Below are 26,523 nucleotides of genomic sequence, written 5' to 3'. Positions count from 1 at the left end.
TGCCTTGTGGTATCCACAAAAGTTCTGGGGTTTTGATTAGAGGGGAAGGAATGGACAGGAATGGAATGAAAAAGTACATTCTGTTCTCAGAACATTCTGGTAACAAAAACCTGCCACCCAGCTCCACTTAGGTTAACTAGAACTCTGTGTCCTCCTATTATATGGGAGAAAAGAACACAGAAAAAGCTGGAATTTTGAAATGGTGAATGACACGAAAGCCACATGGGCTTTGGACAAAGACAAAAGGTTCCATGTGGCAAAAGCCAAAGCTGAGGATTTTTAAGAGGAAATTGACGTTATCTTCCTTCCCAAAGAGAACTTGGGATTCTTATCAGCCTGTGGCTTTAACCAGTGTTCTCTCAGTGAGACTTCACACTTTCTGCTAAATATGCAGTCAGCCTCTCAGGATGACAAAACTGAACCTGGTGTATCTTCCTCTCTAAAATCAGGACCATCACTCCTTCTCATTGCCATGTGGGCATGTATCCAAGTCAGGGTTCTCTCTAAACATGTCACTTTATTTTTTTTTTTAATTTTATTTTTTAAACTTTACATAATTGTATTAGTTTTGCCAAATATCAAAATGAATCCGCCACAGGTATACATCTGTTTTGTTTACCGTCATTACCTAGGCTCCCCTTCCAGCTCTTGTCATCCCGCTTCTCTTCCATGATGGGGGTGCCAGTCAGGGTTGAAGAATGGGAGAGCAAGCCTGATCCAGCATTGGAAATGGACATCAGCGACTTTGCTGGCCGCATGGATGACAGCTGCTCTGTCTTACTCGGCTCCTTCCGGGAACGCTGCTGGAGCACTTTGATCATGGCATCCTTCTCAATAATCTGGGCATGGAGGGTCTTAATCCTAAGAGCCAAAGACAAAAAATGTATAAAACATTGCTGCCACCTCTAGGTTCTGATCTCACTACATGCGTGGACTTGAGCTTCTGTTTTCTTTTTCTAAAAAATCTTTTTGGCTGGCCATGCTGCCATGGTTTGGGGATCTTAGTTCCCCAACCAGGGATTGAATCTGTGGCCCCTGCAGTGGAAGCGCAGTTCTAACCACTGGACAGCCAGGGAGGTTCCCCATTATCTTTTCAACTAAGGGGTGGTCTACTTATTTCTGAGTTGTAAGACAAGAGACAGTGTCTTGCAACAATTTTTAATGCACACCCAAATGGGCACAGCAGATCATCCAGGAGTTATTGCTTAAACCTTAGGAAGCCAAAGAAAAAGTATCTGTGAAAAGAAAGGCTGTATGTGAGAGAGTAAACTGATGCAGTGGGTACCACAGATAAGAATCTGAGTCAATGGAAATGATGAGTCAGTCAATGAGAACTTCTATGAACGGGCTACAACTTGGGCTAATAAGTAAGTGACCATGAGCTTATGAGAGACATCGGATACCCTATCTCCCAGTTTGAGTGGATGCTCTTTTGCCAAGCACTTTACTGTACCACAGAGTTGAGGTGCAATCCTAGAAAGAATACCCCAGAGTGCAAATACTAACAATTCAGTTCTGGCAGAGGGCCTATGGAAAGCAATTACCAAGGACAATGAGGAAAGCAATATTACTTGGAATTCCAGAGTTAGAATAATCAAGGTAAAGGTCATTCCATCTCAAATCCTAAATAACAGGCTGGGAGCGGGGAAGGGGTGGAGGAGGTTGCCTTATCAGGTGTCCCTGTGGTGAATGAAGATGCTTGCTCTTCCCTACTGACCTATCTGGTGTCTCTGCACCAACTCTCAGATCCACCAGAGTCCAGATCAGCATTTTACCTGCCCTCCATGTCAAGGCAACGCTTGTTAGCCATCAAGATTTCTTCTTCCTCCTTCTGGATGCGAGCTTCTAGAGCCGTGTCATAGCTGGTATTAGGAGAGTGACTGATGACTGTTGTGTCCCTGGGAAGGAAAATGGCAGTGATGATGATGGGAGGGCAACAAAATTGATGAACCCTATCTTCCTCCTAAGTCAAACGTATTGTCAGAAAGTCCTAAACTAAAATCAAACTTATCAGGAATGGTGGCTTTCTGGGTGACTTACTGGTAAGAATCAGTGATGGATTCTATGAGAGGTGCACAGGCTTGCCTTCAGAACTACATAGTTCTGCCAAAACCTCTGGCAGAAAGTACCTTCAAGTTTTTAGATCATGGCCAGGCAATAGGAAGACATTTATTTTTTAACTTTATATTATTTATATTACATATGAGAAATGCCCATTTTATTCTTATGACAGTCATGGAGAGGAAAAAACTAGACTTTGAAGTAAGTCAGAGAATGTACCAAATAGCTGTTGCTACATTCAACAGCAGTAACTCTACCTGAGTGTTTGCTAAAAATGAACTCTAGACATGTCAACAGACCAGTTCAGGTAGGGCATGGGAACTGAGTGAGAAGCAGAGTCTTTGAGTCAGTGCCACTTGATTCCTACTGAAGCTACATCTGAAACATTCTAGTGCCAAATCAGTGAGTCCCCCTCAACTGACTAGTCTCCTGCCAGAGTCCCAACTGCCTGAAGGACCATCATGTTCCATCTGAAAGTGTCTCAGGCCATTAACTCAAAGAGTAACTAACAAGGAGAAAAGTATGTGTGTGTATGTGTATGTGAGAGAGGTGAAGGGTGGAGGAGAGACATGGAGAGGAAGGGAAAGGATGTAACCCATAGACAAGGCCGATGTTTAAACAGCACAAGTCAAAGACACATGGGAATCCTATATCCTCCTGATAAGTGATATCATGCATCTTTCTTTAGTTCATTTAGAACTAGTGGTAGAGAAGAGAAGGAAGAAAACTGGATCTTACTTGAGTAACTTGGAGGGAAAAAAAAGGGATTAGGAAGAATGTTATAATAACATTGGTTTTAAAGAAAATCAGACAATGGGCTGAGAAAACAATGACCGGCACTGCTGTACGATACTTCCTCTGAGAATGAGAATCTGCAGGAGAACTCCAGGCATCTTTTGTGCTGGCAGCTAGTTACGTCCTGTGAGCTTAGAGACTGTGACCAGTGCAGATGGCAGTGAAGGGGCAGGGGAAGGAAGAGGCAGAAAGTAGGTATTAAAGTTGGGATACTTTGGAGAGCTTCTGCAAAATTAACAGTTCCCCCAAATGCTTGCCCCTTATACATGAGGTGGGAAACAATGTACCTGAATTGTGAAGTAGTAGGAGAACAAGAAGGGAAAGGACCACAGTGGCTTTCATCATTTGCTAAATTCAAAGTATTTTAGCATCTCAGAATTCGGAGAAGGCAATGGCAACCCACTCCAGTACTCTTGCCTGGAGAATCCCATGGACAGAGGAGCCTGGTAGGCTATAGTCCATGGGGTCACTAAGAGTCAGACACGACTGAGCGATTTCAGTTTCACTTTTTACTTTCATGCATTGGAGAAGGAAATGGCAACCCACTCCAGTATTCTTGACTGGAGAATCCCAGGGACAGAGGAGCCTGTTGAGCTGCCGTCTATGGGGTCGCACAGAGTTGGACACGACTGACATGACTTAGCAGCAGTAGCAGCAGAATTCTACATTTGCCCTACTGCAGTTCACTTGCTTGTAATCCTACTTTGAATGGCCCCTGTGTCCCAAAGTATGCAAAAGAAACCAGCGTTGTGTAATGTTGAGAGCACAGACCCTGACTGTAGACCCGGTCAGGGTCAAGTTCCACTTTCCCAAGTCCTCTGCCACTAACAAACTCGAAGAGCTCAGGAACTGGTTAACTGCCCTAAGCCTCAGTCTCTTTGTATGCAAAACTGAGATAATAATTATACCCATATCTCATGGGATGGGGGAGGGGAGGGATAAAATGAAAGTATGCATGTAAGCCATGCAGTGCCAGGCACAGGAAAATCCCTCAACAAAACTATCCATTATTAAGAGAGAAAAGTATAGGTAGAAAGAGAATTGCCTACAAGAGAGTATGAGTTGAATGAATTCTAGCTCTAGGTATGACCCTAGAGGAGTTGCCCGCAGTGCAGAGTTCCCATGTGATGGCCTGGCTCCGACACTGGGGACTTGAGTTTGCGGTCTGTCACTGGGGGAGCCAGTGCTGGCTTCCTGCCACTTTCATTGCATAAAAGACCATTTTGGGGACACACAGCCCTGCCAGCTAATTGATATGGACACTGTGAACTCCTCAGGAATGGAGCCTGAAAATGTGGGGCACTTAGTGAATTCCTACAGAGCTGCCAGGATGGCCTTCACCATCAATCTTCCTTCTAGACCAGGGCTACCAGGCCAGTGGCTTAAGCCAAAGCAAGTGGGCACAGCGCTGGAGGGAGCAACTTGACCTGCTAACTTCCAATACTCTGACCATACCCAGCAGAGAGATACTGGACTTGAAATGACAACCTACAGACCCCAAACCCAGATACCTGAATTTACTATCCTGCATCTCAAATTCTTAAGTAAACTGTTTCTGGCAACTATCGTTCCAATCATCTTCTCTCTCCTTCCTCTGTCTGACAAAGTTATCCCTGTCACATTACTTACATTGCTTTCTAGAATATCACCCATGACCTCCTAATTAAAACATCTAGCAGCCTTTTAAACTTCCAGGCCATCTTTTCCTATCAGTAGCAGCCTTTTGTTTATTTAACATGGGAACTCAACCATGAGTGGAGCACTGTGTTTGAAGTTCCTGGGAGGCTGGAGAGTGAATGGACATGAATAAGACTAGTCCCTGAGTGCAGGGAACATGCAAGGGGAGGGGGAAAAAAGTAAAGAATTAACTACTACAGAAATGAGTTTGGACTTAATTCCAATAGGCCCCAAAGATTATTAGAGCTTTTCAAAGGGAATGAAATAATCCAGGCTGTGTTTTAGGAAGATAGCTTTATCTCTGCTGAAACGTGATGGAGAGATGAAAGGAACCATAACACTAGAATCAGGCAGGCCAGTCAGAAAGGTTATAATCCCAGCAACAGATTTTGAAAATGGGACCCAGTGAAGTGGCACAGGAAATGGAAACAGGCTACAGGAGGCAGAATTGCTAGAACTTGGAGACTATTTAAATGTGGGTGTTAGGGAGATGGAAGAATGAATGAGGACTTTGTTGTTTCTAATTCAAATGACTAGAAAAGATGGCATACTGCTCTATTTCTGTGATAGGAAACCAAGAACTTTTCTCTCTCTTTCTTTCTTGGAAAACGCTATGAGTTTTGATTTTAGTTACAGTGGAGTTACAGTATCTTATTGAATAGCCATGACAATATACAACAAGTTGTTGAAAACTCTAACTTTAATCTTAGAGATGTCAGATTTGAAGCTAGAGTAGTCACTTCAGTTCAGTCGCTCAGTAGTGTCTGACTCTTTGGGACCCCATGAACTGCAGCACGGCAGGCCTCCCTGTCCATCACCAACTCCCGCAGTTCACCCAAACTCATGTCAATCCAGTTGGTGATGCCATCCAGCCATCTCTTCCTCCATCGTACGCTTCTCCTCCTGCCCCCAATCCCTTCCAGCATCAGAGTCTTTTCCAATGAGTCAACTCTTCGCATGAGGTGGCCAAAGTACTGGAGTTTCAGCTTTAGCATCAGTCCTTCCAAAGAAATCCCAGGGCTGATCTCCTTTAGAATGGACTGGTTGGATCTCCTTGCAGTCCAAGGGACTCGCAAGAGTCTTCTCCAACACCACAGTTCAAAAGCATCAATTCTTCAGTGCTCAGCTTTCTTCACAGTCCAACTCTCACATCCATACATGACCACTGGAAAAACCATAGCCTTGACTAGACGGACCTTTGTTGGCAAAGTAATATCTCTGCTTTTAAAAATGCCATCTAGGTTGGTCATAACTTTCCTTCCAAGGAGTAAGCGTCTTTTAATTTCATGGCTGCAATCACCATCTGCAGTGATTTTGGAGCCCAGAAAAGTAAAGTCTGACACTGTTTCCCCATCTATTTCCCATGAAGTGATGGGACCAGATGCCATGATCTTCGTTTTCTGAATGTTGAGCTTTAAGCCAACTTTTTCACTCTCCTCTTTCACTTTCATCAAGAGGCTCTTTAGGTCTTCTTCACTTTCTGCCATAAGGGTGGTGTCATCTGCATATCTGAGGTTATTGATATTTCTCCCGGCAATCTTGATTCCAGCTTGTGCTTCTTCCAGCCCAGCGTTTCTCATGATGTACTCTGCATATAAGTTAAATAAGCAGGGTGACAGTATGCAGCCTTGACGTACTCCTTTTCCTATTTGGAACCAGTCTGTTGTTCCATGTCCAGTTCTAACTGTTGCTTCCTGACCTGCATGTAGGTTTCTCAAGAGGCAGATCAGGTGGTCTGGTATTCCCATCTCTTTCAGAATTTTCCAGTTGATTGTGATCCACCCAGTCAAAGGCTTTGGCATAGTCAATAAAGCAGAAATAGATGTTTTTCTGGAACTCTCTTGCTTTTTCCATGATCCAGCGGATGTTGGCAATTTGATCTCTGGTTCCTCTGCCTTTTCTAAAACCAGCTTGAACATCAGGAAGTTCACAGTTCACATATTGCTGAAACCTGGCTTGGAGAATTTTGAGCATTACTTTACTAGCATGTGAGATGAGTGCAATTATGTGGTAGTTTGAGCATTCTTTGGCATTGCCTTTCTTTGGGATTGGAATGAAAACTGACCTTTTCCAGTCCTGTGGCCACTGCTGAGTTTTCCCAATTTGCTGGCATATTGAGTGCAGCACTTTCACAGCATCATCTTTCAGCATTTGAAATAGCTCAACTGGAATTCCATCACCTCTACTAGCTTTGCTCGTAGTGATGCTTTCTAAGGCCCACTTGACTTCACATTCCAGGATGTCTGGCTCTAGGTGAGTGATCACACTACCGTGATTATATTGGTCGTGAAGATCCTTTTTGTACAGTTCTTCTGTGTATTCTTGCCACCTCTTCTTAATATCTTCTGCTTCTGTTAGGTCCATACCATTTCTGTCCTTTATCAAGTACATCTTTGCATGAAATGTTCCCTTGGTATCTCTAATTTTCTTAAAGAGATTTCTAGTCTTTCCCATTCTGTTGTTTTCCACTATGTCTTTGCATTGATCTCTGTGGAAGGCTTTCTTATCTCTTCTTGCTATTCTTTGGAACTCTGCATTCAGATGCTTATATCTTTCCTTTGCTTTTCGCTTCTCTTCTTTTCACAGCTATTTGTAAGGCCTCCTCAGACAACCATTTTGCTTTTTTGCATTTCTTTTCCACGGGGATGGTCTTGATCCCCATCTCCTGTACAATGTCATGAACCTCCGTCCATAGTTCATCAGGCACTCTATGTATCAGATCTAGTCCCTTAAATCTATTTCTCACTTCTACTGTATAATCATAAGGAATTTGATTTAGGTCCTACCTGAATGGTCTAGTGGTTTTCCCTACTTTCTTCAATTTAAGTCTGAATTTGGCAATAAAGAGTTCATGATCTGAGCCACAGTCAGCTCCTGGTCTTGTTTTTGCTGACTGTATAGAGCTTCTCCATATTTGGCTGCAAAAAATATAATCAATCTGATTTCGGTGTTGACCATCTGGTGATGTCCAGGTGTAGAGTCTTCTCTTGTGTTGTTGGAAGAGGGTGTTTGCTATGACCAGTGCGTTCTCTTGGCAAAACTCTATTAGTCTGTGCCCTGCTTCATTCCGTATTCCAAGGCCAAATTTGCCTGTTATTCCAGGTGTTTCTTGACTTCCTACTTTTGCATTCCAGTCCCCTATAATGAAAAGGACATCTTTTTTGGGTGCTAGTTCTAAAAGGTCTTGTAGGTCTTCATAGAACTGTTCAACTTCAGCTTCTTCAGCATTACTGGTTGGGGCATAGACTTGGATTATTGTGATATTGAATGGTTTACCTTGGAAACGAACAGAGATCATTCTGTCATTTTTGAGATTGCATCCAAGTACTGCATTTTGGAGTCTTTTGTTGACCATGATGGCTACTCCATTTCTTCTAAGGGATTCCTGCCCGCAGTAGTAGATATAATGGTCATATGAGTTAAATTCACCCATTCCAGGTCATTTTAGTTTGCTGATTCCTAGAATGTCTACGTTCACTCTTGCCATTTCCTATTTGACTACTTCCAATTTGCCTTGATTCATGGGCGTAACTTTCCAGGTTCCTATGCAATATTGCTCTTTACAGCATCGGACCTTGCTTCTATCACCAGGTCAGGGGTGGCAGCCAGGAGGAGCTACCCCATGCCCGAGGTCAAGGGCGGCGGCCAAGAGGAGCATCCCAATGTCCAAGGGGCAGTGGCTGTGTGGGTGCAGGAGGGCGGAGAGGAGCTACTCCACGTTCAAGGTCAGGAGGGGCGGCTGTGAGGGGATACCCCTCGTCTAAGGTAAGGAGCAGCAGCTGCACTTTGCTGGAGCAGCCGTGAAGAGATATCCCACGTCCAAGGTAAGAGAAACCCAAGCAAGATGGTAGGTGTTGCGAGAGGCATCAGAGGGCAGACACACAAACCATAATCACAGAAATCTAGTCAATCTAATCACACGGACCACAGCCTTGTCTACCTCAATGAAACTAAGCCATGTGGGGCCACCCAAGACAGAAGGGTCATGGTGGAGAGGTCTGACAGAATGTGGTCGACTGGAGAAGGGAATGGCAAACCACTTCAGTATTCTTGCCTTGAGAACCCCATGAACAGTATGAAAAGGCAAAATGATAGGATACTGAAAGAGGAACTCCCCAGGTCAGTAGGTGCCCAATATGCTACTGGACATCAGTGGAGAAATAACTCCAGAAAGAATGAAGGGATGGAGCCAAAGCAAAAACAGTACCCAGTTGTGAAGCTAGAGTAGAGAGCAAGATAACTAAGATAGAAGGTAGAATGAGAGGAAAAACTGAGAAAGGAACTGGAGAAAGGTCTCCACAGTGCAAGATTAGATAGACATGCATAACAAGCGTGACCAGCTTCTACCCTCTGCTATCCATTTCTTTACTTCCCTCTTTCCCAGATGTACTTGGTCCCAAATAAAAGTGAAACACTGCACATTTGGAGAACAGTAACAACCTGATTTAGTAAGTGCAAAGAAATAAGTTACATGGTTGGTCAGGTGTGTTATCTTTTTTTCTTTTTGCTATTTAGAAATAGATCACCATTTGTGAGCTGAAACTAAAAATCTGCATTGCCAAATTGGTTCTTAGATGAACTCCTACTTGCTAGTAATTTCCCTCATCTACATTAGGCATCTAGAGGGGAATCTTTAGGAACACAATAATATGAAGTTATAATATAGGCTATGTTATTGAGATTATTTATAATAGACTAAGAAACTAAATAAATCTCAAATAGCAACTCTCAAAAGGGGATAATCCCTATTTCATCACCTTTGAAATCATCCTATATGGGGCACAGCAGAATATAGCAGTTAAGATGTCAAAAATGCAGATTTAAGTCCTGGTTCTTCTGTTTTTTAATAGTTGTATCATCTTGGGGGAAGTATTTCATCTGTCTGTGCTTCAGTTTCCTTGTCTATAGAATGAAAACTAGTACTTTGCTCAAAGAATTATCATTAAGATAAGCAATAATTGTAAAGCACTTAGAAGAGCATCTTATAGTAAACACCACATGTGATTTCTTGCATTGACAGCTTTCCCTTTGACAAGAGATGTTTCATAGAATCAAAGTGCCACAATGAGTATAAACAGAAAACCTAATGTCTTCTCACCTGAGAAAAGACAGATGTCTATTTTTGTATTAAAAATCTGTATTTTATTATTCACAGTGGCCAAACGCTGGAAACAATCTCAAAATCCATCATCAAATGAATGCATAAAGTGTGGTACATCCATGTGATGGAACACTACTCAGCAATAAAAAAGGAGCAGACTATTAATATACACATTAATTTAGAGGAAGCTCAGAGTAATCATGCTGAGTGAAAGAAATTTAAAAAAACAGTACATACTATATGGCCTTTTTAAAAATATGACATTTAGGATTTTTTTGCAAAAACAAACAAGCTTTTTGGCCAACCCCATGTTGGGCAATGTTGCAAGTTTGCCAATGGAAAAGGCAAACTTACAATGACAAAGAACAGATGTTGTCTGAGGTCAGGCATAGGAGGAGGGGTTCAAGTTAAAGGGGCATAAGGACACTTTAGAATGCGTCCTCTATTTTGATGGTGGATACATATACAATAATATCTTACATTATTGTATATCATTACCAACATTCACCAAATCAGACCCTTAAAATGAGTAGTTTTTAAATATGTAGCTTATACTTCAATTGAAAAAAATTCTGCAACTACCATTGACACCACCAAAGCAACATTTCCTAATCATGAAACCTGTTATTTACCTATGAGCTATTATTTTAGGAATATATTAAGTTTGGGATACTAGCAGAATACACAGAAGAAACCAAGAAGGCCATTACAACGTGACACTAGATTTAAGGATTTAAATTGTAGAGTGATAAATAATTTCTGTCCTTCTTTCATTTCTTTTCTCCTTCTTTCATTTTTTGTCCTTTCTTTCTTTCCTTTATTACTCAAACGTATGTTGAGCACTTTCTATCTGCAGCCAATAGCCTAGGCACTTAAAAATTATTCTGAAAGAAAATAATATATAAAGGCTTTACTACAGAAAGGGGCAAAGAGCAGAACCTTGGTCAATACATTAAGGATTGGGAGGAGGGAAAGTGAAATCATTGGAGAGAAAATAAATGGCAAGAGAAGTTGAAAGGGAAGGCAGAAAAGCACACAGGTTCTGAAATAAAGTTTTCTGAATGCCAGTTTCCAAATCTGAAATCTCATAAAGAAAGAAAGGAGGAAAAGGAGACCAATCTCCATGGCAGAGCATAAGATGCAAATATTTGGAAAATAGTATAATCTTAGCAATAGAAGGGTCTGGAGGAATCACCTAGTCCAATTCTCTCATTTTACAGGAATTCAAATACAATCTCTCAATCTCTCATGTGGGTTGTATTAATAGGCATGCAAAAGGTACACAGTCCAGATATGAAATGTTTATCCAGGGAACTATTACAAAGTGTTCCTACTAGGGGGGAACTGGCCGCTTTTTATAATTAAATGATAAGCATGCCCATTTTACTGAAAATAGTAATTACATGGAAACTTTATACCTGGTGATTTAAAGGAATTCAATTTAAATTAAATCTCTTTTACGGGAGCCAACAGACTCTGGAAAGAAATCCATCTGAAAGGGGATTCTCCCCATATTCTAAACTTTCCAGGGAGGCAGGAAAGGGGTAGTTTCTTTATATAAGGCCCCAAATGACAACCTCCTACCATTCCTGAATTTTGACCTGGAGTCTATTCTGAAGTCAGTTTCAATAGCAAACTTCCCAGCACCAACATTTTCTTACACAGCACACCTTCATGAGCTCTAGCTTTCTAAGTTTCTGCCCAAAGATGACAAAAATGCCCTCATCTCCCTTTCATCGTTAGGGTTTCCTGAACAAGCTCTGAACAAAGAGTGAGCACAGGTGTTTTCTTGGGAACCAGCAGCTAAAATTATACTTCATTCTGCTTCAAAGCTGCCTACAAACCTCTTGACCATCTTCCAGCATAGCTGGGGCTTCTATGCACTCTATTACTACACTGGCAGGTACTGAGCATACTGTTCTCAGAAGAAGAAAGAAAAAAGACAGGTAAGCTTAAGCCCATGAAGACCTCAAAATCAAGACACAGGCAATTTGTTTAAGGTTTATAGGGGGTATGTGAAAACAGACAGATCACATTAGAGAAATGTAAGCCATCTTCCTGAAGCACTGGGAATAGATTTACAAACCACCAGTCCAGCTTTTAAGCACTGACCTCCCTCTGATTTGGCAAGAGAAGGACTCAAAAATAAATGTATCCACCGCCCCCTCTACACATATTCCAGCCCAAGTCTGGCAACCACTGCCAGACTCTGCTGGCTTACCACATTTAGGAGAATGCTAAAACAACACCAGGATTTTTAATAACTTTCTGTGTAGAGACCTATCTGGGTGCAATATGCTATAGCCTGCCTTAGCTACCCAACTCCAGACCATGGCTCTGTCTTTATCTCCAACACGCACCATTCAAATTTAGTTTTCGTTTCTTTCCCAATGGATGATTACAAACAGCAGCAAGACAGACAAACTGGATAAGAGCACAGTGTCCTCCAAAGACCAATAATAAATGTTTATAATGAGAAGAGGGGAAACACATAAAAGGCAAAAAAACAAAAAAGAAAAAGCCTCCTGCCACTTTCTCTCCTTTACCAAATGGAATGTGACTGCTTACATGCAATGAACTCAGGGACACTGAGAATGCGGGCTTCAAATATAGACCTTCTCAAAGGGCACAGACAGATTCGGGTTCAGTACAACCTTCGGCATACCTTGGAGGAGCCAGAGCTATCAAATGGCAGTAGCCACTCCTGAGTGACATTTAGTTTTGGAGTGGCATTTCTCTGGAGAAGCTTTCATTCCAGTCCTGGGGCTAAACAAAGAAACCTACACATGTGGCTCAAAAAGCCTGAGGCCCTGGGGAAAGAGATGTACACAACTTGATCCGGTCTGCAATTGTTTAGGCTCCTGAGGAAAGCTGAACTATGAGTCTAAAAAGTTCATCAGTAACTTGAATTTTCCAATCCTGTACCCTCAGCCCCTACAGTCATTCAGTCTCTGCATGTGCTGTGCGGTGCTAGTTGCCCAGTCGTGTCTGACTCTTTGTGACCCCATGAACTACAGCCCACCAGAATCCTTTGTCCATGGGGATTCTCTAGACAAGAGTACTGGAGTGGGTAGTCCATCCCTTCTCCAGGGGATCTTCCCAACCCAGGAATCAAACCAGGGTATCCTGCATTGTAGGTGGATTCTTTACCAGCTGAGCTACCAGGGAAGGCCCAGTCTCTGCATTAACCAGATTAAAGAAAACTAAAAACCACACTTAAGCAGAAACCGAGAAAAAAGAAACACAACATGATGGGGGGCAGGGAACACTGGAAAAACTATCACTCAGTCACTTTTCTGTTCTCCCCACCACCCCTGCCCTTCATGCCGAGATTTTACCAGCCAACTACTTACCTCTGAGCAGCTACAGTGGCTGCAGCATCCAGAGCAAAATGTCTCATCACATTCTCCTCCAAGTACTTCTGCTCCCACTTAGTCATGTCAGCTTCCAGGGCCAGGATCCTTTCTTCCTTCTCACGAAGGATTTCCATCAGTGCAGCAGCATTGTATTCTGAAACGTTGGTGGGCTGAGAGTTGCCCTGGCGCTGTTGGGGGAGATGCCAAGACCTCTGACGTTAGTGAGTTAGGACCATGGTGGGCCGAGTCCCATTTGAAGAGTCCTTATTTTTGGACAGGATTACTGCCCAAGCCACTGCAGTTTGGACTCCAATTCAGAAGCTAGGGAAATTCCTAGGACTTTCTACCTTAGGCTTGAGTATGTGACTCTGAACCACAAAAGGAGCCTGCCATATCAAATTGTCATGCTGCTCAGAAAGTGGATCATAGAAACAGAAATTAAAAATCTGGGATTTCATCTCTACCTTTCCCCTAAACTTGTGTGATCTTAAGTGAATCATGCAACCTTTCCTGGGTCTTGATTTTCTCTCATCTGAAATTGGGGAGATGGGGGCACTTCTCTGGCAGTCCAGTGGTTAAAACTCCATGCTTTCCACTACAGGAGGTATGGGTTCAATCCCTGGTCAGGAAACTAAGTTCTAAGATGCCAACCATGGGGCCAAAAAAAAAAAAAAGTGAGATGTATGGCTAAATGACTCTAACGACCATTTCCAATCCTAAAATGTCCCAAAGTCTGTTTGTATAGCATCTTTACCTCTTATAAGGCATTAAGGATTGTGCTGCGCTAGGAAGCTAAGGAAGCCGACTATGTCTTTACAACTGGGAGCCGCTCTGGAGTAAGACCAGGTAGGGCAAGAGTATATTTTTCATTCTCATGTCAGACACTATCTGACAAATGGGCGATCAGGAACCATCCCACTTTCTGGAAATTGTCCATACCTGCTGGATTCGGAGGGATTCCAGTTCTCTTTCCAGTCGTGTCCGGAGACGGTGCTCCAGCTGCTCTCGCTTTTCACATGCTGCCTGGAGCTGTACAAGAGCCTGCTGCATCTTTTCCACCTTATCTACATACACTTGCTTCTTCTTTAGCTGAAAATCCAGGTTGGGCGAATTGCAAGATGGAAGGAAAAAGAACAACAGGGTCAGTTATATAGAGCCCTCCAAATCCAGCCCTGTGTTTACATCTCTTCCTGTCCAGCTCCAGGAAAGAATGAATAGCAAGAAGATCCTTCATGAGTAGCAGGCTGCCTTGTGTTGACCATACATAGATGTCTCAGCAGTTAGGAATTAGGAGCTCCTTTTTCATCTCTCCCTCTATCTATGTTTCCCCCCAAGTCTATTTCTATCAAGAGAGTCTTTGCTAGCAAGCTCCTAAGATTCCCATCTATAGATGTCCTCACCTCTTCCCTTCTTTAAACTGCAATATTCTGGGGGAGGAATATCTTATTTTGGTCCTTATATTGGGGGGAATGCTAAAGAATGAAAGGGGGATCCCCAGGGAGAAGAGTTTAATTTGGAATGGAAAGGAAGCCCCTTTATATAGCAGTCTCCCCTTTAAGTAAGAGAAAAAGGGTGGTCAACAAGGAGGCCAGAATTGTCTTTCTGAACTCTACAGTCCTAGTAATTACTCAGTGTCATCACTGCTGTGCTCCTGGAACATTTCTGCCCCTCAAAAGTGAAGGTGCCATGCAATGGTTCAAAAGTCTTTAGTCTCTTCATTGACCAGCACTGTCCCACCAGTTCTATATTAAAAGAACACAGGTCATTTGCGACTTCTGCCTCACTCATGAGCCTGAGTTGATAACATTGGACTGTAATCTCTTAACTTTCACTCTGGGACCTTTAAAGATATCTAAAGATGCCAAATAATGAATCAAATCTAAGACTAAATGAGATCACATATAATAATTCTTTCTCTTTGCAAGTCTATGAACCATAACCAAATACAAAAGCTGAAGCAGGCTGGGACTCAGAGTTTGAGTTCTTTGTACCCTTGTAACTTCCAAGGCAAATTCCATCATGGCAAATCCCTGATTCCATTGGAAGGAAGGAATGAAGAGAATTCCAGAGCTTTTAAAAGAAGGCATACACACCCTGGGGGCTCAGTGGTAAAGAATCTGCCTGCCAATGCAGGAGATGCAGGTTTGATCCCTGGGTCAGGGAGATCCTCTGGAGAAGGGAATGGCTACCTACTCCAGTATTCTTGCCTGGAAAATCCCATGGACAGAGGAGCCTGGTGGGTTACAGTCCATGGGGTTGCAGAAGAGTCAGACACAAATTAGTGACCACACTACCAACAACAACAACATATTTACTCTCAACATCTAAGAAGATAGAGGAAAGTACAACTTTCCCAAATTGTTAGGAATGCACAGATGATGCTCCTTAATACTTAAAATGCTTGTGGGAGTGCCTCTCTTGCTAATAAAATCAACTCATGGACTCTTTCTATAGCAGAAATTCTTACCAGCTGGTCACATCTGTTATTATTATTTTCCTAAAATCTCACTACAAAGACTTAAATGTGAAGATATTATTGATAACATGGTCCAAAGGAAATTCAAGAATTCAGCTCAACTCTAACTTTCCAACAAATTCCCAAGCCCTTGAGATACCTAGGTAGACAGTTGCAATGTAAGAGGTTACCCACTTTACCAGCATTGCCCCCATCCATTTAGCTGGAGTAAAGCCAGCAGAACCAACCTGACTCCCTCATCGCAGAAACCAGGCAACAGATTCAAGGCAATGTGTCCAAATCAACTGCTCTCTAGAATGTCCAGTTAGACAACGATGGTATATGCCAACTAGGAACCTCTCCTTGTCTTTTACCTGCTCTCTCTCCAAATTAAAATTGCTGAACTTTCTCTATGTAGAAGAGAACTTCTATTTTCCTACCAGACTTGTGTTATGCTTTGCCTAGGTGACTGGGAAAACCTAAAAAATTTGCACTACATGTCTTGACATTTCCTTTCATTCCAAGGCCTAGTTCAATCTAGCCTTGTAAACCAGCTGAGGCAAGTTATAAGTCTAAATGCTTTTATCCATTAGACCTTCGCCTAGGAAATAAAAGAAACAAAAATTGCCATTCTCTTTCTCTTAATAAGCTTAAACCTTTCTTTCCTGGGATATGTGACTATTTGTAATAACATGGAGTAGGGCAATCGAGACCTTTAAGCCATGGACACCCCTGCCTTCTTATTTGCTAAGCTTTGAATAATTGGAGAGCAGAAAATATCCTCTATCCCTCACCTTTTGGGTTCCATAGTCCTGATGAGCTATTTAAAGCTGAATGCATTTATTTGTGAATCACTCTGAAAACCCTAGGGGAGCCATGCAATGTTAATGCAGAGAATGTTAACTATAATTACTGAGGCTTACAGCAGTTATACTTAAAGGCAATTAAAGTTAGATAGCATGCAGTTCTTGCCTTGATAGTAAAGTACTGCAATGTAAGGTCAGAGAACTGAAAAATAATCAGTCCAGGGCTAGGTGTCTTTCTCCATGCCCTGTCTTTCTTCAGAAAGGTACCCTCAATGTCTTAGCTAAGGAATCCCCAGCAGTAGAAGTCACTGAGCTAACCATCTGAAAGGGAAAAGCAATAAAGGCCTAGAGTTTTCTGAGTTTGCTGAAGACAGTTACACAAGTCAGACAACTTCCACAAGCAGGCTAAGAAAAATCCCATTATGCTTTGCCACTGGGATGGTTTTCCACAAGGTACCAGGACCTCTGTTGTTGGCATAACTCTTCTACTTTCTTTAAAGAAGAAACAGTGCAGCTCAAACATAAACACCAAGAAAGTGAAAGTGTTAGTTGCTCAGTCGTGTCCAACTCTTTGTAACCCTATGGACTGTAGCCCATCAGGCTCCTCTGTCCATGGAATTCTCCAGGCAAGAATACTGGAGTGGGTTGCCATTCCCTTCTCCAGAGGATCTTCCTGACCCAGGGATTGAACCCATGTCTCCTGCATTTCAGGCAGATTTTTTACCATCTGAGCCATCAGGGAAGCCCTATAAATACCAAGATCACCTAGTAAATGCTTAACCCCTAGATAATTTAGGATACAAAAGGACAACTGTTACATACTACCAGTGGATACTACCAGTGTAAGACCCTATAAAGATGCACTCAATGAAGTCAGCAATCTTCAAGGTTATATATTTTATGTTTTCTAGGTCTCATCTATACACAGAAAATAACACAGGTCTATTAGGCTTATTAACTCCTCTATTATCCTAGACTTTATATGTTTCATTTTTACCTTCATCATGGTAAATCCCCTTTTATTTTCTGGCTCTCTTCTGTAAAACTATCTCATATGCTAAGCTCCTCAAATGTTAGCTCGGTAATTAGGACATCCTGAGTCCCCAACTTCACGTTTCAATGCCATCAGAAATGTCAGTGGTTCCTTCCAGGTAAAGAGAGAGCCCATAGAGGAAAGTAGTTAAGGTCATGGGCTCTGGCCTCAGGCTACCCAAGTCCAAATCTTGGCTCTCCCACTTACTAATTGTATGAAATCTGAAGAAAGCTACTTAATGTCCCTAAACTTCCATTTACTCATTCATCAGTAGCATAGAGATGATGATAATTTGATATACCTCTAGAAGGAACAAATGAGATAAAAATGAAGTGCTTAGTAGAGTGTCTGGTACAAAAAGTACTCAGAGTTGTTTTTCTGTTTTAAAGAAAAAGTTAATGCCAAGTCGCACATCCTCTAGTCCTCTCAACTTGGAACATTCACTCCAGATAGCCTTGACATGGTTCTCATTATCTCAATAAGTCTAATTATCACATCAATTAAGGCATTAAAAACACAGCCATTTTGCCCCAGGAAGGCATATAACAAGGAGGCCTCAAACCCCTTGTGCAACAGAGCTTCACGTATCTTTAGAGGGCAAGGCCTTTTTTCATTGGAGATACAATTAGAAGCTGTAAGGACACCATATTCTCTCAAAATAATACAATTTGGAGGGCACTTCTGCTTTATGAGAAATATTTTTGTTGTTGCTTAGTCACTAAATCGTGTCTGACTCTTTGTGACCCTATGGACTATAGCCCACCAGGCTCCTCTGTCCATGGGATTTTCCAGACAAGAATGGAGTGGGTTGCCATTTCCTTCTCCAGGGGATCTTCCCGATCCAGGGATTGAACCTGAGTTTCCTGCACTGGCAGGCGGATTCTTTACCACTGTGTCACCAGGAAAGTCTGAGAAATACTTTACCTATAGTCAAAGGTACTGTTTAAATAAAGACTCTTAGGCAGACATCATTCCCTGCCCCACCACACACATTTGTACACACACATCAGAAATTTCCATTTTACAGTAAATTGAAAGGTAAAGGAGCAAGGTGGCAATCAGGAGACTTGGGTTCTAGTCCCACCTCCACTCTTAATGGTAATTTCCTTCCCTGTTCTCCCATTTGTAAAAAATGAAAGAGGTTTTCAGTTCAGTTCAGTTCAATTGCTCAGTCGTGTCTGACTCTTTGCGACCCCATGAACCGCAGCATGCCAGGCCTCCCTGTCCATCACCAACTCCCGGAGTCTACCCAAACCCATGTCCATTGAGTCAGTGTTGCCATCCAACCATCTCATCCTCTGTTGTCCCCTTCTCCTCCCACCTTCAATCTTTCCCAGCATCAGGGTCTTTTCAAATGAGTCAGCTCTTCGCATCAGGTGGCCAAAGTATTGGAGTTTCAGCTTCAACATCAGTCCTTCCAGTGAACACCCAGGACTGGTCTCCTTTAGGATGGACTGGTTGGATCTCCTTGCAGTCCAAGGGACTCTCAAGAGTCTTCTCCAACACCACAGTTCAAAAGCATCAATTCTTTGGTGCTCAGCTTTCTTTATAGTCTAACTCTCACATCCATACATGACCACTGGAAAAACCATAGCCTTGACTAGACGGACCTTTGTTGGCAAAGTAATGCCTCTGCTTTTTAATATGCTGACTAGCTTGGTCATAACTTTCCTTCCAAGGAGTAATTGTCTTTTAATTTCATGGCTGCAATCACCATCTGCGTGATTTTGAAGCCCCCAAAAATAAAGTCAGCCACTGTTTCCACTGTTTCCCCATCTATTTGCCATGAGGTGATGAGACCTGATGCCATGATCTTAGTTTTCTGAATGTTGAGCTTTAAGCCAACTTTTTCACTCTCTTCTTTCACTTTCATCAACAGGCTCTTTAGTTCTTCTTCACTTTCTGCCATAAGGGTGGTGTCGTCTGCATATCTGAGGTTATTGATATTTCTCCAGAGGTCTTGGGAGCCAGCAAACCAAAATGGTCAGCAGTGGGCCAAATTCAGCCATGCTCACTCATTTACATATTGGCTAGGGTTGTCTTCCTGCTGTAATGGCACAGTTGAGCAGCTGCAGTTGCAAAAGAAACTATATGGCTCACAAAACTGAAAATATGTACTCTCTGGCCCTTTACAGATAAGGTGCCTGCCCCCAGAGTGATTTTCAAACTGTTCCAGAGTCCTAGCATTCTAAGGAGTGCTTCAGAAGCCACCTGCAATTGGTGAGTTGTAGCAAGTGGCTCCTCTTTTATTTATTTTTGGCTGTGCTGGGTCTTCCCTTTCTTTCCCTAATCCTATGATCTCCTCATGGGGTTCCTTAAATCATTCTTACTTTCTGCCTTGATCTTTTAGACCCACCTTCTCTTCCAATTTGTCACTTCCTGCTGTACCTCAAAGGTCCAATCTATGGTAGTTTACTCTTTTACCTCTATACTAATGATTCTTAACTGGGGGTGATTTTGTCCCCAGGGAACATTAAGTGTGGAGACATTTTTTATTGTTAGATCTGGAGGTAGGTTGCTATTGGCAACTTGTTAGTGGAATCCAGGGATACTGCTCAACACCCCACAGTGCACAGGACAGCCTCCCCCATCACAATCACCAAAGAATGATCTGGCCCCAAATGTCAATAATGCTGAAGTTGAGAAACCTTGCTCTCCACTTCAGCACTACTGGAGATTTCCTTCATATCTCTCTTAGGTTCTAATTATAGTTCATTTTTCACTATACTGTTGGTGACCAGTTAATATTAAATAACTGTCAAATACAGGAACAAAAACGAGCATAGCATAGCTTAGCTATAACGCTAAGATACAAAAACAATAAACACATTCACAGATGTATTGACTTTGCTTGGAAAGTCAAGATAAGGGCTTCAAATCATTTCTATTAAGAGTTAAGTTTTTAGAGGGGAATCATAAAATTGGGGGGAAGAATTGCAGGAAGGCAATCTACTGAAGAATAGGGCAAATACTCTTGAGCTCAATCAATCATGTTTTTTCATCACACTTCTACAATAATTTGAACCCATTCCCAAGCATTTGGCAGATCTCTTAACCCCCTTCTGACTCAGGAAAATCTGATCCCTGCAAATGAATACCACGTGATGGCATCTATTCCCTCCTTCCAACAACTGCAGATGTCTTTCAAATTTATTTTTTCAAGGATGGCTAATTTTACAAAGTTACATCTAGGGCTCCAAAAGCTACCCATTTGTCTCAGTCATTTGTCAGAAAGTGATTTCATCATCAACCTTCTCCATTTATTCACTGGTAGACAAGGCATAATATGGGATATTTTGGAGTTAAGAGATCTGAGTTTTCTTCTAGATGTATTACCAACTATATAATCTGTCTGCACTTTAATTTCCTAATCTATTGAAACTTTCAAGGTTCACAGTGGGGATATAGTAAGTATTTGGAAATACTTTAAAAAGGTTAAAAAAATACATGGGGGTAGGGGTGAACAGGCAGAACACAGGATTTTTAGGGCAGTGAAAATATTCTATATGATACTATAATGATGGATATGTGTAATTATGTATGTTTACCAAACCCACAGAATGTACACTACCAAGAGTGAACCCTAATGTAAACATTGTACTTTGGGTGATTATGATGTGTCAATGTAGGTTCATGAGTTGTGACAAATGAACCACTCTGGTGGGGAATGTTGATAATGGGGCGGGGGAGGCGCGGGCTGTGCATGTGTGTAACCAGTGAGTATATGATGAAATCTCTGTACCTGTCCTTCAATTTTGCTGTGAACATAAAACTGCCCTAAAAAAAGTAAAGTCTTAATAAATAATAAAAATATATATAATATGGATAAGTAGAGGGGGTAGACTATTATGAGCTAGATGAACACCAACATATACACACACCCAATGACCAAAGAACATTCAGACTAATGATACAGCACTAAGTCCAGTGTCACAGAGGTCATCCTTCATTATGTCTTGATTTTCATCTTCCCTTCTACCTCCCAGAACTCCGAACACTCACAGTACCATAAATGTCACAACTGAAATGTACTTTCTTTGTTCCTCTCCTTCATACAACTAAGTTATATGTTGCATGTTGCTCCATGAGCCTCCAGTGATTTGATCTGATTTAGTCTTACACAGGAGCACATGGCTCCAAGTAAGAGTTCCCTCTGAAGCAATTTGGTAACATTACCCTGGTATTAGCAAGTTGCCTGTGTCCATTGCCAAGAAGCTGTGGTCCACTGGTAGATATTAAAAGAACTGCAGAGTAAAAAATAAAACCACGTCTAGAAACTTGCTACCAAGGGAATGGAGTTCATTCTGTTAAGGAGACTAAAGAAAAATACACAAGGCTTTTCATTTGGGGATTTCAAATGCCAAAATCAGGAGAAAAACAGAATATCAAACTCTGAGAAGTAACTTTACCTATGTTGGGAGCAGGGACATAATTTCTCATATTGAGTGGAGCTATACCTACTTTAAAGAAAACATGCTGCCCGTAAATATGGAAAAAAGTCCTCTTTAAATGAAACACCCTTCAAATGAGTCAACAATTCATCAGCAGAGCACTCAAGATTTCTTGCTATATACATATTTTATCTGAATTCCTATCTATACTCTCAATGCACACATAATTCGTACCCTCAGATTTATAATCCATTATAACCACTGTATGAATTTTACGTATCACAGCAAAATACTGTTGTTTGAGGATTATTTTGGATGAGACATATAAATGTCTATCCCTAGGACATCTTCCTCTAATATTGGGCAAGAAGGAGACAGTTAAGATGCCCTATGGATATGTGATAGTGAAAATTATGTCTCTCTAAAGTCAAAGACAAGTCAAATAAGTGGCAGGGGATCGAGAAATGAGAAAATATGAGCCATGAAGAATGGTGGTGGAAATGAAATGAAACAATATGGATTTAGTTTTGGAGAACTGAGAGGAGTGGCAAAAGGACTCTGGAAAATGCACCACCGCTAAGGGTTTTCACTGCAGTGTCTAAATATCTGTACCAGACATTGCAGCTGAGAAGAGGTTAACACTTGGGCCCTTTTTGCCCCTGAATCTCTGTGGCTGTCAATCTAGCCTAAAGCCAAAGAACAAGGCTCACTGGCTCTTTCTGCCAGCCCTCCCACATTCTACTCTATCCCTTCCTGTGCATTCTGCTCAGTAAGCAGCCCACCCGCAGCATCTTCCCTCTTTGATCTTGCCAGGGCCTTTTCCCCACCATCCCTGAAACAATTACCCAAGCAGTAGCTCCGCTCTGGATCATCATAAGACAGTAGCCGGCCAGAAGCCTGGGCTGCCTTGAGCCTTGTGAGTGGATATGCCAAGCATCTGTCGAAACTCTCCAGTGAGGTCAAATTAGTGGTGGGCAGAGGGAAGTCTCTTTGAATGTGAGAATACCCTGGTTGCTGTAGGACACAGAGTTCTTTTGACTTGGAGCTTAATGAGGCTCCACTTCAATAGGACCTATGTGTCCTGAAAGATAAGGGCAGGGATGAAAAGACCCCATTTACCTCAGCCAGCTGCATGCTGCGTAAGCAAGCAGGATTATAGTCAATCACCAAAAAAACAGGTCTGCTCTTTAGAATGATATCCCCTTCCTAGCAAGATACCATATCCCTCGATGTCAGCAGAGCAGGGTTCGTGAGAAAATCTGTGCTGAACTTGGAAGAGGAAGGAGACTGTGATTGCACAAGAAAGTTCTCTGTAAGGCCAAGGCACCCTTTCTGTATAGAGCTTAGAGCACAGTGAATGCTGAGTGTCATGGGCAAGAGAGTTAATAGGATTAGAAAGATGGAAAGGATTGCAGGGAAAATATCTAAATGAGGATGTTATAAAAGAGAAAGACATAAATAGATGCAAGGGTCTTCAGACCATCAAAGTAGTCATCATTGTTCCCTAACCATCTTTATTTTTATTTGTTGTTGTTGAGGTGATAAGTCATGTCCGATTCTTTGCGACCCTGCCAGGCTCCTCTCGCCTTGGGGTTCTCCAGGCAAGAATACTGGAGTGGGTTGCCATTTCCTTCTCCACGGGGTCTTCCTGGAACATGGATCAAACCCATGTCTCCTGTACTGGCAGGCGGGTTCTTTACCACTGAGCCACCTGTCAGTGGGTTCACAGGGCTTCCTGTCACTTCACTTATCTACACTTCAATTTTCACATCTGTAAAGCAGGTGATATCATTGAGATATAATTAATTTGTAACATTACATGCATTTCAGGTGTACAACATTATGATTCAATATATAATATGTGTCAACCTGACCATCTTGATGCAATGCTGAATAGGTAAACTTGAGTGACCTTGCACTTAGTAGGCTAAGAAAATATTCCCTAGGGAAAAAAAAAAAAAGCTTAATTTTGGAAAATTTCCCTAATTCTCATTTACAAAGTAGACTAGAGAGGTTTTCTCTGAAAGAACTTCTAAGGAAAATTCATGGTGCCATTTGTAAGCCATGACTAAATTATCTGTTTCTATGAGCCATAGACAGGCATCTGCAATATCCCTCTGCCTTCCAACATGACCTGACTTCAGCCACCTCCAACAGATAGATATATATTTTCTGTTTGGGAATACTCTTCTTCATTTAGAAATGTCCACCATTTTTGTGAAGAAATCACAATCAAGAACCCTTACTAGATTAGTTCCAAGGCTACTTACATCTTAAATACCTCCCTAATGTTCTACTTAAAATTTTTACCCCAGGAAAAATGAGACCTCGTGGGGGCTGAGTCACAGCAAAAACAAGCAAAACTTCAGTTATCAATTCCTGTCTTTGAAGATAAGGAAAAGGAATGTTTTCCTTTGAATACAGTGGAGGAGATACGTCAAACATCACCCAGGAGCAAACTTAGCCCTTATGGGGTACTTAAATGAAAAGGTAAACAGGAATCCATGGATTTTTTTCCCTGAGATGTGGTTTTAAGCCCTGACATGTGCTAGAGGTGATCTAGCCTGAGATTCTGGAAGACATTACATGGCCTCTACCTCTGCAATTCTGCCAGGTACAAGGCTCCCAGGTTATGCTTGCTGTCACATGTCCTGCCTCCTTTAGCCACAGCAACTCAGAATTTCCCAATTACTAGACTCTGTGTGAGACAACCAGTTGGATGAAGACTAAAAAATTAACTATAATTGATGAGCTTATGTGAGATATCTCTGACTACTAGATGCCATCATTCAATTCTAGCCCAATATTCAGAGCTTCTTCTTTAAATTGTAAATCCACATATTTTGGAGTGGGGCCCTGGAAAATGACAAAAATCTCTGGAACAAATGCCCAGAAAAGCCTCAGAAGTCTGAAGCCAGAAATGTATTTCAGGCAACTGTTTCAGTGAGGGCTTCCCAGTGGGAACTACAGATTAACATCGTCTCCATACATGTATGTTATTTCCATGATTAAAAGCCAGTTACCACTGAGCCCTCAGACACTGAAAACCAAGATGGCTGCAGAGTCTTTATCCCCAGTTTATCTCCAATTAGATGGGCATCCTTCCTGGAGAGGCAGTGGGCTGTATATATACCCTAATCTCAAAGCAGTCTGGACAAGCTTCCCATAGTCTGTTGAAAAAGAGTGGCCCAATGAGTAAAGCAATTATTTTTTTTAATTAAAAGATGCAGAGGTTTACTAAATCTGAACAAGCGCCCACATTTTCTTTTTGGGAGTGGAACCAAGGGATGATTCAGATGGGGAGACAGGCAGCAGGGTCTAGGGAATGAAGAGTCATGAGATTCCAGTTTTATTCCTGGCTCTGTTAAGAGTTGCCATGTGACTACCAGCAAGCTACTTCTCAGTGGGTCTCTCAGTTTTCCCTTCTCTAAAAGAACACAGTCTTAACCCTGTCCTGTAATTTACTCTGTGATCTCCTTGCAAAAAGGGAATGGAAGGGAATATATGAGTGTGGTGAAGGGCTAGCTAGAGGGAGTGCTAAGCTCCTAAGACCTGGAGACCAGGCACGTACAAGTATCCTTCATTTTCAATAAAGAAACTTGGCAGTATTTCTGATCTAGACAACTGATGAAGCAGAATATTAGCCTGACTTGATGCAACCTGAAGTTTAACGATTAAACAATTCAGGTTAAAGGACATCATAGGTTAGATGGCACCATCTATTAGAAAAGTTACAAGCCCACAATGCAGCTCCAACAAGCATGTTAATGCCCACAAAAGAATTCAAAGGGTATTTATAAGTCAGAAGATCTTTAAGAACTAGAACATTCTTACTGAGGGAGAGAAAGCAGTCAATGAATGCAAGTAGGAGAGGCATCTCACCTATAATAGCCAGAATGGGTAAGGCTTTATAACTGAACACTTTCTTTTTTAATCTCAAGTTTGTAAAGATCCCAACTTCTTATAACGGAGGCTATTTTTTTCCTACTAATTCCAATTTCAGAATAGACAATCAGTGAGATATATATATACATACATATATTTGTATATGTATTTTGTGTATATATGCACACACATACACATATATGTGTATGTATATATACACAAAATACAAATATGTAAACATATACACACACACATATAGATATATATGTATATCTATCTATCTATATCTATAGATACAGATATATACACAAAATCTGTCATTAGCTTAATTTAAGGCAAGATTAGCTATCAATACTTAGAATTTGGAGAGGGAGGGTAGTTAGCTTATTATATAAATGAGCAAATGAAAATCACTCCTTGACCTTGGTAACTTTCAATTCTGAAGCAAAAGGAAGGAACTTGAAGAGAAGAGACAAAAAAATCCAAGTCCAGTCACATCAGTACACTTATAACTAGAAGTAGCAGATAGCACCTTCCTGTCAGGGAATGATGCAGCTGCCAGTTTGCCAAAATGGAAGACCCCCCAACCCAGTGCCATCAGTTTCTAGCTCTTCTACCGTCAGGCTCACATGCCACCTGAGGAAACTACACATACCTCTTCTTCCAGCTTTACCACCTTGGCTTGGGCATTGCTCAGGGCCTGGTCTCGGATTTCGATGTGTCGCCTTTGGTCCTCATTAGTAGAACGGGCAGTGGCCAGCTCCGCTTCCAGTTTCTCCTTCTCACGCTGGCTCTCCTTATCTATCAGGACATGAAATATTAATACTGCCATTCCAGAGCTGGCTCAAAACCTTACCTGAGCAAAACTGATAGTCATACCCATTCCTGGACATTTTAGTGTTCTAACACCCAGCGACAAGAAGCAGGATGCCGAGATCTGGACTCTTACCACTGGTTCTACCA

The 26,523-nt window shown here is 41.8% G+C and overlaps 1 protein-coding gene across 8 annotated transcripts in view; it reads right to left on the bottom strand.

The window, feature by feature from the left end:
- AMOT (angiomotin) overlaps window positions 1-26,523 on the bottom strand; it is a 66,261-nt gene that overhangs the window by 5,659 nt on the left and 34,079 nt on the right. For all 8 annotated transcript variants that reach the window (XM_006048215.3, XM_006048214.3, XM_006048217.3 and 5 more), the window contains 5 exons: window positions 26,216-26,361; window positions 13,930-14,079; window positions 12,988-13,178; window positions 1,776-1,898; window positions 629-861 (listed from right to left, as the gene is read on the bottom strand). In XM_006048215.3, coding sequence (XP_006048277.1) covers window positions 629-861; window positions 1,776-1,898; window positions 12,988-13,178; window positions 13,930-14,079; window positions 26,216-26,361 — 843 coding nt within the window. The remainder of the gene's footprint in view (window positions 1-628; window positions 862-1,775; window positions 1,899-12,987; window positions 13,179-13,929; window positions 14,080-26,215; window positions 26,362-26,523) is intronic.

This window comes from Bubalus bubalis, chromosome X, assembly GCF_019923935.1.
Source record: "Bubalus bubalis isolate 160015118507 breed Murrah chromosome X, NDDB_SH_1, whole genome shotgun sequence".
Lineage (NCBI taxonomy): Eukaryota > Metazoa > Chordata > Mammalia > Artiodactyla > Bovidae > Bubalus > Bubalus bubalis.
The sequence above is the reverse complement of the archived record's forward strand: the minus strand, read 5'-3'. Positions and strand labels throughout refer to the sequence as shown.